Below are 16,106 nucleotides of genomic sequence, written 5' to 3' on the forward strand. Positions count from 1 at the left end.
ATTACATTCATTTTCCAAATTCACTTCCAGAAACATTAAAGATTAAATGTTCAAAATAAAACCATAAAAATACCAGAAAAATGTGAGTAAATATTTTTGCAATTCTGAGTTAGGGAACTTGATATTATAATAGAAAGATTATTCCACTTAATTACAAAAATTGTTAAACCTGTACAATGACCAAAACCAAATACTTGTCAAAAGATAAAGGACAAACCACAAAAAATACTATAATACAGAATTATTATCTTTAACATATAAAGTGCTCCTCCAAGTTCACTAAGACAAAAACAAATGATCCAATAGAGAATTGGTCTAAGGACAAGAAGCGGCAATTCACAGAATATAAATGGCCAAATGACATGAAAAGATATTGAACTTCACTAAAAACTGTGAATTTAACAAAAAGATGTTTTCACCAGTGTGAGACTGTCTACAGGGAAAACGATTACACCCATTAATAGAGGTTAATTAATTACACATAAATATAACTTGATAAAAGGCAATAATATATTAATAAAAAGGATGCAACAGATATAAACATGGAAATATATAATATATATTAATAAAAGTGAAAAAGTTAAGTTGCAGAACAATTTGTATACCATGTTTCTAGCAAATTAAAGAGATTAACACTTTAGCACTTAGCCAAAGCCATCCATCCTCTTCCAATGCTGGCCAAGTAAAACATTAGCTAGACTGTTCACCTTCACAGATCTAACTCCACTGCCACAGCCACAATAATCAACACTAGAGTCCAAAGCTCTAGTTCCTACTATCTAGTCATTTATAGTATGAGGTCCTGTTGTCATCAAGAATTCACAAGCCAATTAAATACTGCCAATTTTTTCTTCACATGTTTCTGGTATCTAGCCTTGGAATGACAACTAGATTTCATCTATCGTGAACCTGGACAATTGGTAGTGATTGCCTCTAGGAATACAACAGGCAGTCAGGGACCATGTCTGAACTCAGTAGGAAAAAAATGCTGTGATTGTTGGTGTCTGCCATGGACACACAGATCAAGGACTTAGTCCTTTTATTTTTGCTATACATCAGGGTGTCCAATCTTTTGGTTTCCCTGGGCCACATTGGAAGAAGAATTGTCTTGAGTCACACACAAAATACAGTAACACTAATGATAGCTGATGAGCAAAAAAAAAACAAACCAAAAAACAAACAAAAACAAAAAACGGCAAAAAAAAAAAAAAAATCTCACCATGTTTTAAGAAAGTTTATGACTTTGGGTTAGGCCACCTTCAAAGCTATCCTGGGCCGTGGGTTGGACAAGCTTGCTCTAGAAGCTGCCACAATCCAGGTTTCTTAGTCAGATCTGATGTGCTAAACTAGTAAGAAATTTAGTAAACAATAAACTATTACTCAATTATTTCTATTATGAATAATAATTTCCAATTTTCCTTCTCCAGATCCTTCCTATCTTGAAATTTCTTGAAGGAATCTTAGTGTTTCCTTACTGTCTAGGGAATAAAGTTCAATCCTTTGAAGTTCAAAGGTCTTCCAAAATCTAGCCTCAATTTACTCTTCAAACTTACCATCTACTATCTGCCCAAGCAATTATCATTCTCAATTCTAGCCAACCAGTCTCCTCAATACCTCCTAAAATTATATACACATTTTCTACCCCAAACTTTTGTTTATACATTTCTCGATATAAATACTCCCCAACTAATAATGGTTCCACTTACAATTTTTCAGCTTTACAATGGTGCAAAAGCAATATGCATTCAGTAGAATCCATACTTTGAGTACCCATGCAACCATTTAGTTTTGTACTTTCAGTATGGTATTCAATAAATTATGTAAAATATTCAACACTTTATTATAAAACGGGCTTTGTGTTACATGATGTTGCCCAACTGTAGGTTATTGTAAATGTTCTGAGCACATTTAAGGAAGGCTATGCTAAGCTATAATGTTTGGTAGGTTAGGTGTGTTAAATGCACTTTTGACTACAATATTTTCAACTTATCAGGACATAATTCATCATAAGTAGAAGAGCATCTGTACCTGATAAGTTGCTTCCTTGTTTCTGACATCAATTCTCTAGGTTATTTAAGGTTTTTTATATTCAAGTCCCACAATGATATACCTATCTCTCCTCTCTATTATTCAAATCTTTTATACATATATGTGTGTGTGTGTGTGTCTGTGTGTGTATATATATATATATGCTGGTTTAGAGCATATATCTTTTTATGCATAATTTTTGTCTTCCTCAGCTTTACAGTGAATAACCGAGGGGTAAAACCTGGATTTTCCTTACCGCTCCCTCATATTCCAAGATACTGGGAGGGTGTTATGTGCTCAGTAAGTCCTCAAGACTTGACTATGTTTTACTAATAAAAATCATTTCAGTTTCTAACTAGTGCATGTATTAGTAAAGGAGTTGATTGATAAGACATATATATCTCATACATATGTCAGATATATCTCATATATATTATCTTATATATATATATCTTTCATTTGATCACATTTTCTTAAGGGGCTTTTCTGTATTTACCTCTTCAACATTACTCTATATTCAATTATTTGGTCTCTATAAAAAAGGGTTACAATTCCTCTACAATGCATTAACTCCAAAGAGAAAATAGTGTTTTCTAATTAGTTTTACTCTCCTATATGTTAGTATATAACTCTCTAATACTTCTGAGACTACTAACATAGACGCAATAAATAAGATTTTGTATTATATTTATGAATATGGTTAAGTATGCCAAATGTCTCCTAATTACTAAATACTTAATACAGCTGGTCCTCAAATAACATCCTTTTGTTCAACACCATTTTGTTCAATGTCCTTTCATTGTAACTTTTTTTTTTTTTAAGAGACCAGGTCTCGCTATGTTGCCCAGGCTGGAGTGCAATGCCCTCATCATGGCTCATTGCATCCCTGAATTCCTGGGCTCAAGTGAACCTCCTGCCTCAGCCTCTGGAGTAGCTGGGACTACAGACATGAGCCCACCACTACCAGCTACTTTTCTTGTAGAGATTAGGTCTAAATTGCCCACGCTGATCTCAAACTCCCGACCTCAAGTGGTCTTTCTGCCCCAGCCTCCCAAACTGCTGCGATTAAAGGTGTGAACCACCACACCCAAGCCCATTATTAACTCTGATGAGAAAAGAAGATCAATTTCCAGCTGGGCCACTATCTGTGTGGAGTTTGCAGGTACTCTCCATGTTTATTGGGTTCTCTGGGTACTTGGATTTCCTCCCACATCCCAAAAATGTGCATATTAGGTTCACTGGTGTGTCTACATTATCCCAGGATGAGTGAGTGTACAAGTGAGGTGTGGGTGTAGGTATGAGTGCACCTTGCGATGGGATGATGTCCTGCCCAGGGTTGGTTCTTGCCTTATACCCTGAGCTGCCAGGATAGGCTCCAATCACCTGAGACTGAAGTGAAGTAACTGGGTAGATAATTGTCTTGTTTTTATTACTCTTTCTTAAACGTGTTACAGCTTACATTTATTTCATTAATTAATATTAGAAGTGTTTTTGTCTTTATTTAGACATTTGGTGATATTTCTGTGACCATAAATATGCTATAGAAACTTAACTCTTGTTTATATCAATTACCCTATGGTAAAACTGGTTTCATTATGTGTTGTTTCACCTAAAGTCACAGTTTCCAAGAATCTATCAATGATGCTAGGTGACCTATAAGAATTACATTTATAGTATACCCTATTACTGTGACTATGAATGTAAAACTTGTTTTGTTTCGAGACCCTTTAGAGTAAGAGTGAACTCTATTAACAAAGCTATGACTTCCAGACAGAATAAATTATAACAAAGCTCAACTCTTACCTGCTCTTTTAAAATTTGTTTTTCTACTTGAAACTAGAATGGGCTACCATTATACTTCCATTATTTATTTTAAAAATCTATAGAATATGGACAAAAGTGAAATGAACGAGACTACTACATGCATGTGTTTCCTTAGGAAAATCTTGTTCTTATCAGTTTTCATAAAGACTTATAAAAAATCTTACTATAGAAGTAAGAATACTGATGTACATGGTAGGAGTTGCTCAGCAGCAAAACAAGTAGAACCCAGCTCCTCTGTACTTTGGCCAACACTTAAGCAGCTCCAATTCTGTATGTTACGAGGAATCATGAATGTCCTAATCAAACCTGCTCTCTAATCAAGACTTTATTTCTAGACTTTACAATTTGATTTTACTCACAGATACAATTTTTACAAAGATAACTTTTTTTAAAATGGTATATTTTAAATAAAATCCCTACAACTGTCCACAAGAGAGATGGCCAAAGAGTTACTGGCAGAACCTGGTGTAGGAGACACTGTTCAGAGGGCCCAGTCACATCTTTCCCTCAAGAGCTGTGCTTTCTAATACCCAGAGTACAGCAAGAACAGAAGTTAAATAAGCAAGAAAGACAGTAAAAGATAAAACCCAGTCCTTCGCATCTTAAAAGGATGCCTAATTTAGGCATTCATTTGAGTTTCAGAAAAGTTCTGTCAAAGGTTCTAGTGTCTCTTGGTATGCGGTTTCAGGAATATAAAATTCACTAATAAAATAAGCCAAAATTTCAGCATGTTGTCTAGCACATTAAAAAAAAAATTAAGAAAGGCAAGATTATTTTAATCACACAGATGAATCCCCATGGTAATCTCAATTTTGAACCAGTCTCTAAAATAACCAAGTCAATTCACTATAACTATTAAGTCTACTACTTAAACTAAAAACCTATGTTTTTAACGTTGGAAAATAAGCAGTAACATGTAACACCTATCATATCACTAATACAATTTCATCCAGATTTAGGATTCTAGATGGAATTGGTTAACAAAAGGGAAATTCTTAATAATAACTCCATCTTAATCAAAAAAGCAGTTTCTAACAACCCAAAAATACATTATAATTACAAATAATAATTCTAAGTTAGCTAAAAGTTGATAATTCTATTACTAACGCCTTTTTATTCTGTTCACTCTGTTGTTTTAAAAGTGAAATGCCGGCCAGGCGCGGTGGCTCAAGCCTGTAATCCCAGCACTTTGGGAGGCCGAGGCGGGCGGATCATGAGGTCAGGAGATCGAGACCATCCTGGCTAACACGGTGAAACCCTGTCTCTACTAAAAATACAAAAAATTAGCCGGGCGTGGTGGCGGGCACCTGTAGTCCCAGCTACTCGGAGGCTGAGGCGGGAGAATGGCGTGAACCCGGGAGGCGGAGCTTGCAGTGAGCCGAGATCGCGCCACTGCACTCCAGCCTGGGCAACACAGCCAGACTCCGTCTCAAAAAAAAAAAAAAAAAAAAAAAAGTGAAATGCCTATTAAATTACAATGCTTAGAAAAAGGTGAATTAAAAATCGGAATTTTCAATGAAATAATTCAGGATTATCTACCTTCTGCTTAGATATATGTTATATTAGTCTCTGCTGTGCAAAACACATATATGCTAGAGTTAACATTAGGCCTGTTCTCTTCCCTGCTGAAGTCCCTGGTATCTAGAATAGTTAAAATGATTAAACATTAAAGCTGGAAAGACTGTGGAGTTATCTTGTCCAACCGCTCATTTTCAAATTAGAAAAGTGAAGTTCGGGAAGGGAGAAATGGCCGGGCACAGTGGCTCACACCTGTAATCCCGACACTTTGGGAGGTTGAAGCAGACGGATCACCTGAGGTCAGGAGTTCAAGACCACTCTGGCCAGCATGGTGAAACCCTGTCTCTACTAAAAATACAAAAATTAGCTGTGGGTAATGGCACATGCCTGTAGTCCCAGCTACTTGGGAGGCTGAGGGAGGAGAATAACTTGAACCTGGAGGCGGAGGTTACAGCGAGCCGAGATTGTGCCACTGCACTCTAGCCTGGGCAACAAAGCAAGACTCTGCCTCAAAAAAAAAAAAAAAAAAAAAAAGTTCAGAAATTCCTGTTCACATTCACAATGTATAGTAGTAAAGTATGGACTAAAATACAGGAACTCCTAACTTTTTCATCAGGACCCCTTTCTTCCTCTTCAATTAGCAGCCAGGGAGGCTCAGGCTGCCCAGATACTCCCCAAAGAGATACATTCAAGCTGTTCCTTAACTTTTAATTTACACACTCTATAATTAACTGACTTTAAAATTGTTAATTTACCTAAGTCAAAACAAACACAACATAGAGTTGAAAATTTTACTCTAAATCCTCTCTGCCAGTAACAGGAAATCTAAACTGGGCACTAAATAGTATTAATAACAACTTTCTTTCATATGCTCCTCCAAACTCCCCGAATACTGTGTGTCATGGACTCTAAGCATCTTCCATAATTATTGTATACTCTTTGAAATCCTTGACTAAGCCCATTTTACAAATCTAGACATGAAGGCTGAGATTAGTTAAGAAATTTGCCTGTATTATAGAGCTAAGAATAACCAGAAACAAAATTCACAATCCAACCACTGGACTTTTCTGAATCTCTTCTTGTGCTTACAGCTACGCTGCATCACATACATTTTTGTGCTAATCTTTTTCCTCTATACTAGACAAGGGTATCTTGTCATCTTTGTATATTCCAAATCCAGTGAATTTTAACTTTTATTTTTCCTTACTACTCAAGGTGAAATACATTCCCAGCCTAAACTTTCCACCAGTAGTGCCTTACACAGGCCATCATCAATACAATGATCCTGCTAAGCATATCCTTCCCTCTATGCCTATTTAAGAATCCCTACCCAAAAGATCTGATTCAGAACAGAAACAAACTACTGTTAGACAACTGTTACCACCTATATTAGTTCAGCAGCAGAACTAAACTATTTTGGTCGCATGATAAATGAAGACTAAAGTCCAGATACCATGTACATTCGAAACTGAAGGGCTTAACAACCTAATCAAGCAATGAGAAATGCAGAACAAGCTCCTAAAAAATAAGCAAGTGAGCAATTATAATTATTCAATCAATCAATAAGTATTCACTGATCTGTGTGCTGGAACTTATAAAAATTACAGAAGACTACCGAGGCATAAAGTCTATCTCCAAGAATTAGAATGAGGAAACAAAAAACTAAAGAAAACAAGCAAGTTAAAACAAGTGCTGAGGAGATAAAGGAAATAAAGATTAAGGCTGATTAATAAAAATGGCTTAAGTATCACTAAATCTTGAAAAAACAAACCAGGTGAGTATGGCAGGGAAAGATAATGCTCAATAACATTATCAACCCCAATCCATATAGACCAGATATGGCTGTAGAGACGTAGTTTAATGTTTTACTTTTCCCTAATCCTTAGTTTCTCACTTATTCAGGACTATACATGCTGAACTCCACTTAGCAAAATTGCACGTACTCTTTATATAAAATTAATTGAATTACACTACATGAAAGGCAACAGATATAACTACAAAACAAGACCTAGTAATCTTATTTATAACCTTCTTAAATTGTTCTCCCTTCATAATACTACCAGCTAATGAATGGCATCAGAACTATTTATGTAAAAGTACATATCATGTATTTATATATCACCATGAAATCTCAACTTCCACAAAATCAATTTTGTGGTAAAACAAAAGATTTACTGATGATTTGCCTCCTCCATGAAGCCAATCACCAATCCAGAGTCTCATTAACATTTAGGCATATTTGCAGCGAATGAGAATAAAAATATGTTTCTTTCCGCTGGTGGTTATAATGCCTGCCTTTATTGAAACTCCCTTCCCTCACCTTCTATATATAACTGGGACTAATTTCTGCTGGAGACTTTAATTGTTCTTGAATTCCCAAAGTACTCTCTTAATTTAGGCCCTCATCATATTTCACCTGCACTACTATAAAACAACTATCTGATTTCCCTTGTCTTTCCCTCACAATCCTCAATCCACGTTCTATACTGCCTCCACCTTTCCCCTGAAAATTTTCTAAGTCAAATATGAATTTGTGAGTCCCCATTAAAGAGTGCAACACTTCCTCAATACGTCTTAGTTGTGAAATGTACACTGATATCTTAAGCAGTCAGAGAAATGCTGTACTAAAAGAATTTGGTTTAACTTAATTGAGCTTCAATTTGCAAAATATAGACCAAAAATTGAAGAAAAATCTATTAAGATTTCCAATGTGCTCAAGGATTATCCTATCAGACAACGTGGTCTTCAGCAGTGGTTTTCAAACTGTGATATACTTTAAAATCTTCTGTCAAATTTGCTAAAAATAGACATGTCCAAGCTTCACCTCATATCCAGTGATTGTGAATATTATCTAGGAATTGGGTCTAGGCATATGCATTTCTCATAATCTCCACAATGATTCCAATGCATACCTAAATCTGAGAGCCCAAGCAGAAGCCCTCCTTGCTCCCTAAGAAACCTAACACACTTATTAGTAGGTCTCCTAACTTTTCAAGCTGTTTCATACCTCTCATCAGCCGAGGGAGTACCTGTTTAAATATAAATATTCACAGTTATCCATTTTAACAAGCTTTTACTCATCCTCTCTCCCACCATTCTCTCCTTTAATCCCCTAAACCTTTATAAAAATAGTTTCCATATATTTACACACAGTCTCAATCCACACAACCACCCATGAGATAGTATCCTTGTTTTACACATGAGAAAACCAAAACTAGGATAGGAAGCTTAAGAAACTTGTCCAAAGTGACCCCCAGTTTGAACCCATATTTGTTATTACAAAGCCAAGGCATTTTCTATTGTGAAAAGTAGCCTCTTACACATCACTCTGAAGCACTGACTTATTTATCAGTTTACACGTTTCCCTTTTTAGACCTAGTAAGCTCCCTGAGGACAAGTATCAGCCCTTCTAGATTTTGACCTCAACATTTAATCAATGCATGTTTGTTGAATGAAAGAAGATATGAAGGTCCTCCAGAGCTAAGATTGTAACTGCTTCTGTTTCATTTCTTGAATTCTTAAATAAAACTCTGAGTACAATTCTGCCTAACACATTTGGTCTGACCTGTAAATCTTACTGCTGGATTTATTATGAGACAATGTATTTCAGTAATGTTTTAAAAGACAAAAAAAAAAAAAAAAACCCTGCATAATCAGCAAAGGGAGGAAAAGATTATTTCAAAAATTAAAATATCACTTCACTCTCTATTAACTAGGGACTTGAAATTTTGAAATTAGTATTTGCAACGACTTATCCCACAAAAGCAGGCAACTGACACAGTGTGGTTTTTAAATGACAGAAATGCAAAAGGTAAAGTTAATTAATAAAGGATGGCATAAAAAAATTAAGCACTGAATACTGACAGCCTATTCAGCAATCCACTTACACTAACCAACGTGCAACGTCATTTTTCCCTATTACAGTATTTTTCCCCATCTGCCATTTTTTGAAACCAGTAAAACTACAGGTAAGCACAGAACAATTACTATACTTGTGTATAAATGTAATGTCCTTTCTGCGTAAAGTTAATGTGTGTGGTATGTAGAACACAGTACGACTACTTCCTTTTTGATACAGGTTACACAACTAATCTACTAAACCAGCAACTGAATTTTTTTTTCATTGGAGGTAACTAACATTAAAAGTGCTGGAGATTTTCCTAAACTGAACATATGCAAACATTAGTGGTGCTTTAAGAATCTTGTATTTTAATTAGTTTTTGGTGAAAAAGGCAAAGTGGTTATTCCTTTAACACCACTTTTGGAAATAAATCAGTAACGAAAAAAAAAACACCCTTCTAAAACAACATGATGTAGTGGAAAGTACAATGGCATAGGACTAGCTAGGCATGAGGAGTCCTGGTTTTCTGGTTCTGGTTACATTGTTAAACTGCTGTATGACTTGGGCTCACTGGATCAGTTCTCTCATTTGTTGAAAAAAGTGTGTGAATGGGGAGGGGCTTAAAGTTGTTACCCAAAATTCTCGTTTTGAGCCACTCCTCTTGTTTCATCCTTCTAATCAGGAAACTCAATGTTCTCTAAGGTCTAAGTTCCGAAATTTGAAACACATCTGAAATTGAATGGAACGATTCAATCTCCAACCGGATGGCACAAGATACAAAGGCTGCACTCCTATGAAGTTAACAATCCAAGAACTTTCCAGAAATTGTCTAATCCTAACTTCGTCAAGAAGCAGGTGAAATCTGGTTTGGCATACCTAACATTAAAGGAGTTATAAAATGGTATTGCTCTGTTGAAATTTCCGTGTTTTCTGGGTTCCAGTGGCACATACTCTGCAGGTGCTAGCAAACAAAGTGGAGAGAAAGGGACCCAGCCAGGATTTCAACAAACCACACTTCAACCCAGTCACCGCAGTATGATTCCGACAAGGCCTATACCACAGAGCAGAACCTCCCCACCCCCAGAAGTGCCAGCAGCCAATGTAATGAATGCTTCCGTCAACAACACACATTCCCCTTCCCACAGCAGAACTGCTCGCTCCCAACCGGCCATCTGGGGTTGGAATTGGCCGCACAGCACCAAACTAAGAATCCTTCTCGGCCCCAAAAACCAAGAACTACCAGAGATTGAGGTTTCCCTGCGCATGGCTGCGGGGAGAGCAGCACCCCCTCCCACCAATGGGGGAAAAAAATCAGTGGGAAGGAGAGTAGAAACCAGGCCTAGACAAGGTTGCTGAAGAAATAAATCTTGTTTCTCTTTAACGAAGAGCAATAACATTTTTTTACCCCCTCTAATCTGAAGAGAGCCCAGGCTCTTGCACTCGACTTCATTCCCTCCTGGAATCCTAATGGGAGAGTAAAAAACCACCTTCCTTCCCCGACCTATCCACTCCTCAAACCTGGCATTGTTAAGGAAGGTACCCCCAGATCAAGCAGGAGGAGGTGACGCGAGAGCTAGAACAAGGGCCCAGATACTGGGACGAAGCGACTCTTGCAAGAAAATACCCTTGTGGCCTGAGAGTAAAGTTTTAACCAGCAGCCAAGGCGCAGACTGAGGCCCGGCCAGGCTGGAGGACAGGCCTGCGGAGGTGACACTCCCTTGTTCCCCACAAGCTCGGGGAGGCGGCGCCCGACCGCCACAGCCCGCACCCAGGGAGCAGGGCGAGGGCGCCGACGAGGGGCCGGGGCTGGCGGGAGGCCTGGCCGACAAGCGGGACCCTCCCCGCGCCGCTCCCGCCTCCTTCCCCACTCCCACTTCCCGGCCCCCAAGTCCGGGCCCGTGAGGTAATGTCAGGGGTGGCGACGCGGTTCTTGTCCACTGACCACACATTTCTTGCCGAGGAAAGTGAAGAGGGACTCGTTCTCCTGCGGGGTGAGCAGCAGGGACCCCACGTTGGTGACCCTCCGCGGCGGCGGCGGCTGCTGCTGGACGGAGCTCATGGTTTCGCCGGCAGGGTTGGGAGTCCAGGGCCGTCTCCTCCGGCGAGTGGGCGAGAGCTCGTTCCCCCTCTCGGTGACAGGGGCGGGGAGAAGCGGAGTCAGAGGCGCCACATCTCGCAGCTCCTCCGGAGTGGGGAGGAGGAGGAGGTCGAGGGACGCAGGCGCCGACGGCGAGCCACCTTTGGGCCGCGCTGAGAAAGGGAAGCTCCGAGCTCCCGCCCGGCCAGGATAGGGCCGGATGGTCGTTGTCCTCGCACTCCGGCGACTGCGCTAAACTCCCAACTCCTCCCCCAACCCTCCCGCAACGGCGGCGGCGGCGGCGGCCGCACAATCCAACATGGCAGCGGGGACGGGCGAGACCACAGGACCGAGGGAGCGGGGGAGCGCACCGGAAACGCGCGGCCGGGGCCCGGAGGAACCCCCCCAACTCGGCGACGGGCCTCGCCGCGCCGGCCCGAAGCCACGCCCCCTTCCGGCCGAGGCGCGGACTGCGCGGAGCTAAGTGGAATCCCGGTTGGTTCGGGGTGCAGGCTTTCAACTTCGTCCTCTGGCCTCTGGCGTTTCGGCTTGTCGGTTGGGTACCCAGACTCAGCTACTGCTGCTTGAAGAGAAGATGGGTGGAGACTCCTCGCCGTCGCTGCGCCGCCGCGCCGCCGGCCTTCCTTGGGCGGACGCACACCTTTGCGAAGCGTCAGTGAGGAACCAGGGCCCGTCCTTGAAATAGCTCTTATTTCTCAGGCGCGGCAGCGTGACGCTCGCTCTGCGGGTGCGAGAGGCCTGCGATCTGAAGACTGAAAACTGGGGCAGAGGTGCTCTCCCCTATGCTCCTCGTGGGCTTCCCTAGGAGCCGCAGGTGCCTGGGATTTTCTCAAACTTTGTCCAAACTTCAACTGTGGGACTGGAGGAACAAACAGGCCTCTCCCAGAATTGTGAAAGAGATCGCCCTGATGGATGTAACAAAAACAAATGCACTTGACTTCCACCGCCTGCCTGGCGTGTCACGTGGGTTTAATGCATGTGTCATATTTAAATTCAAAGTATTTTCTTCTAAGGGCCCTGGACACATTTTTTTCCCCCTGTATCGTGAATTGGAAAATAGCCCAGGATATTAAAAGTTATCTAAGATAACCCCATTTGTTCTGTAAGTTAAGTACTAAACGTCTTAAAATGAAATTTTGGAATCTAGAGACGATGATGCAGACTGCAGTGAGTTATCAAATATGCATGTCACTTCTCCACATTAAACATTTTTGTTGCATAAATTCGTGTCTGATAATTGCTTAATTTCAATAAACAAAAAAGTTATATGTTAAACAAGACATCTATAACAATTACACTTTGGTAAAATTGTTGGATGTTAACATCTCTGATAGCGCCAATAGAAATCTCTGATGTACTAACCAGACTGATAAACCATTATCATGCACTTTGAAAATAATTATAAAGTATTAAAATTAAAGCTGTCCTTAATGAAATAGGCTGAGCAACAATAAATTTACAAAGGAAGATAAGAGTGGATAGCATTGGGAAGTCTCACATAAAATATGGAGATTTCAAAGTTAAACTTGATTAATAATGTTAGGGCAAAAAGTGAATTAAAGCAACAGGACTATTTATAAAATAATTAGATTTAGAAAGCAGTAGTAGAAATGGAAGCCTGGAGTTGCTTTTAAATTACAGATCTAACAAAGCTAGAAGCTAAATCAGTTTGTCTTTTATCAAAACTGCAACCCCTGTAAGTTGAAAGCACAGTGACAAGAGAAAGCATTACAAATTCTTGAGAAATAATAGAAATTAAAGCTCTTCTTTTCAAACCTGTGAACAAGTATAGTGCCAGAAGTTTAAGATTCAGATAGACCCAAGTTGTAGTTCTTGTTATGAATCTTATAACCCAGTGGACTTTGGACAAATTACTTCTCTGCGTCTCAGTTTCCTCATCTGTAAAATGAAAATAATTTCTATTTCATACAAGTATAGTGTAAATAGGGGTAATTACACCTACTTTGAAGTTGTAAAATACAAAATTACAACTAGATAGGATGTATAAGTTCTAGTGTTCTGTAGCACTGTAGGATGACTATAGTTAACAATACTGTAGTTTCAAATAGCTAGAAGGATATTGCATGTTCCCAAAACAAAGACATAATAAGTTTTTGAGATGACAGATATGCTAATTACCCTGATCTAATCACTATACGTTATATGTATTGCAACATCACTATGTACCCCCATGTACAGTTATTGACTATTAAAATTTTTTTAAACTAAAATTATAAGGCATTAAAAAAAGATATCACATGTAAAGTACCTGATACATAGTGGTTACTCAAGTATTAGTTGTCGGCCACTGACAGTCCTTGCCTATGGTCTGTTCTGCTTTCCCTGAGCTAAGGGATCAAGACTTAATATATGTATTCTTACCTTTGTTTTAAGTCTGACTCTTCAAAAACTGTCCTTCAAATTTACAATTGTACATAATTTTTCAAAACTATAGTGAAGAACTTGATAGAATTTCTGATTAGGCCATATATTATTGTCAAATAAGTTACATATATCCCAGAATGCCAAAATAAAACTTTTTAAAACTGTAAATCCAGAGATAGAATCCTATTAGCTTCTAATTAATAAAAACTGAAAGGTTAGCAAATTTTATGTTAGAAATACCAGCTTTTAGAACTTGTAGACCACCAAACTATTTTGAAGACAGGAAAGAGTAGTGGGAGAGGGCTGTGGGAAAAAAAAAAAAAAAAAAAGGCCATGTGATGATAGGTGAATGGACAGTAGCTGCCTTGAAGAATCTATCTCATTCTGAGAATCACTGAGTTCCAATCATTTCACAACCTCTTACTAACCTAGACTATCTATTGTTTTATTGATTTTCTTTTCTTTCAGGAAATTTTATGACTTATCTAAATGCAATTTTTCTTTTACTATTTGCCCTTGTTCTGTTTTCTTTAGACTTGGAGATGGAAAATTATGACCACAATAGACTTTTTTTTGTCAGGTCCAACCTTTCTTTAATTTTCTCCAAATTTTTAATATAGTCCTTTGTCCACAAAATTGCAATTTAAGTTCTTGTCTTCTACCCTCCATTGTTATTTTTGTTTTTCTCTGGGCTTTTTCCAGCTCTTGATGTGGAAAATGTAAGCATGAACATTTCACTGGAAATATGACTTCCTTACTCATTTAAGCCTGTGAACAAGCACTATTTGGGGATTCCCCCCTTACCATACATAAAGGATTCTATTTTTCCATACTCATCCTGAAACCAAGCAGTACTAGCTGTTTTTGTTTCAAAAGTTTTAGCAAGTCCTTTCTTTCATTCTTGATAGCATATCTGCTGTTTGGCAGAACGCAAGACATCTTTTCTGTCTGTTTTCTTTGGCAAGTTATTTCCTTATCTCAAATTCTTTTTACCCAGTTTGAGAGATTGGATTTTATCCAGGACATAAGCATTCTGTTTCCCTTCAACAGAGTATCTTGAAGTTTGTAAGCTCAGTTAAGAAGACTAGGGATTTTATCTTCATATACATATAAAATGCATATGCTAGAAATACCAGCTTTTAGAACTTGTAGACCACCAAACTATTTTGAAGACAGGAAAGAGTAGTGGGAGAGGGCTGTGGAAAAAAAAAAAAAAAAGCTTTATTAACGTGTATATGAATATAACCAAAAAAAAGGCAATTCTTTCATTTCTTCCATTCAACTTTCCTTACCTCAACTAGAATCTAATCTAGTACTTCATTTTCTTCTTTCTTTCTTTGGTATGATCTTTTAAGGTAAAGCCCTCATTTCAACAGAAAACATTAGGGTAGCTCATTATGGAAATGAGGGCATATTTTCAGATACATTCCTGCTGTTATCCTTATGGGTACTTTGCAAGCTTCTCTTGTTATGGTTCTTTGTTATATATATTTCTTCACAAATGTCATTGTTTATGTACTGTTACAAGTCCTCTGAAACACCCTATTCCCCTTGCTAATGTTAATAATTTAAAATGTAGTGACACCCTTTACTGTGGGGGAATATAAAGGTGGCTGAATGCACACGGCATTCAGCAGCCATTGTAGCCATAATTGCTGCTTGGCTATGGCAGAACCGATTTATAGACGTAGAACAACAGCAAATCTGAATACTGCAAATGTGGATTTGCAGACCAAGTGCAGGAGCAATGAGTGCTACTTCTCCCATTCAACCTCCACAAATGTCATGTGTTTAAAATGTTCATCTTGTAAAATATCTCTGCACATCTTTATGTAAATGTTGCATATAGCAATGCTTACAAGAATTTGTTCTAGTACATGTTATCCCAAGTTAAATGTTAATTGTTTTATTTTGCATCAACTAAAATCTGAAAAGTAAGCTAGCATACCATTTTTTTTTCTGCCTCTCGTTTTTAAATTCATTTTAACTACAAACCTCCTTGGGGCTTTCTTTTTTAGGAATAAACAGTTTATTTACAAATCATTCTGATTTCTTACTGAAGTTAGTGGAAAATTGAACACGTATTCATGCTACAAAATTACCAGTGATAGTTACTACCATTATATGACCTAGTCTTCAAATACCTAGTACTTACCTGTAATCAAGAAATGATTTGAAGAGCTAAGTATGTTATAGTTCCCAGGATGCTGCTTTCTGGTTTTCTGGCTGCTCTTTAACTTTAATGAATATTCACTGGCTTATTATTATTCCAAATGAGACAGGAACAACATCGATTCCTTTATTGTAACGTGCTCAAGGTCAATCTATGTTATAAATGAGTAGGCAGATTGGATACTTCGGAAAATTTGAAGATGCCACCTGTCCCTATTACCACATTGACATTATTGGGGT

The 16,106-nt window shown here is 38.5% G+C and overlaps 1 protein-coding gene across 1 annotated transcript in view; it reads right to left on the reverse strand.

Moving 5' to 3' along the window:
• WASL (Wiskott-Aldrich syndrome-like) overlaps positions 1-11,625 on the reverse strand; it is a 66,262-nt gene extending 54,637 nt beyond the window's left edge. The window contains exon 1 of the mRNA XM_011951740.1: positions 11,154-11,625. Within this exon, the coding sequence (XP_011807130.1) occupies positions 11,154-11,270 (117 nt within the window). The 5' untranslated portion in view covers positions 11,271-11,625. The remainder of the gene's footprint in view (positions 1-11,153) is intronic.
• Between the last annotated feature and the right edge of the window lie 4,481 nt (positions 11,626-16,106).

This window comes from Colobus angolensis, unplaced genomic scaffold, assembly GCF_000951035.1.
Source record: "Colobus angolensis palliatus isolate OR3802 unplaced genomic scaffold, Cang.pa_1.0 Scaffold326, whole genome shotgun sequence".
Classification (NCBI taxonomy): domain Eukaryota; kingdom Metazoa; phylum Chordata; class Mammalia; order Primates; family Cercopithecidae; genus Colobus; species Colobus angolensis.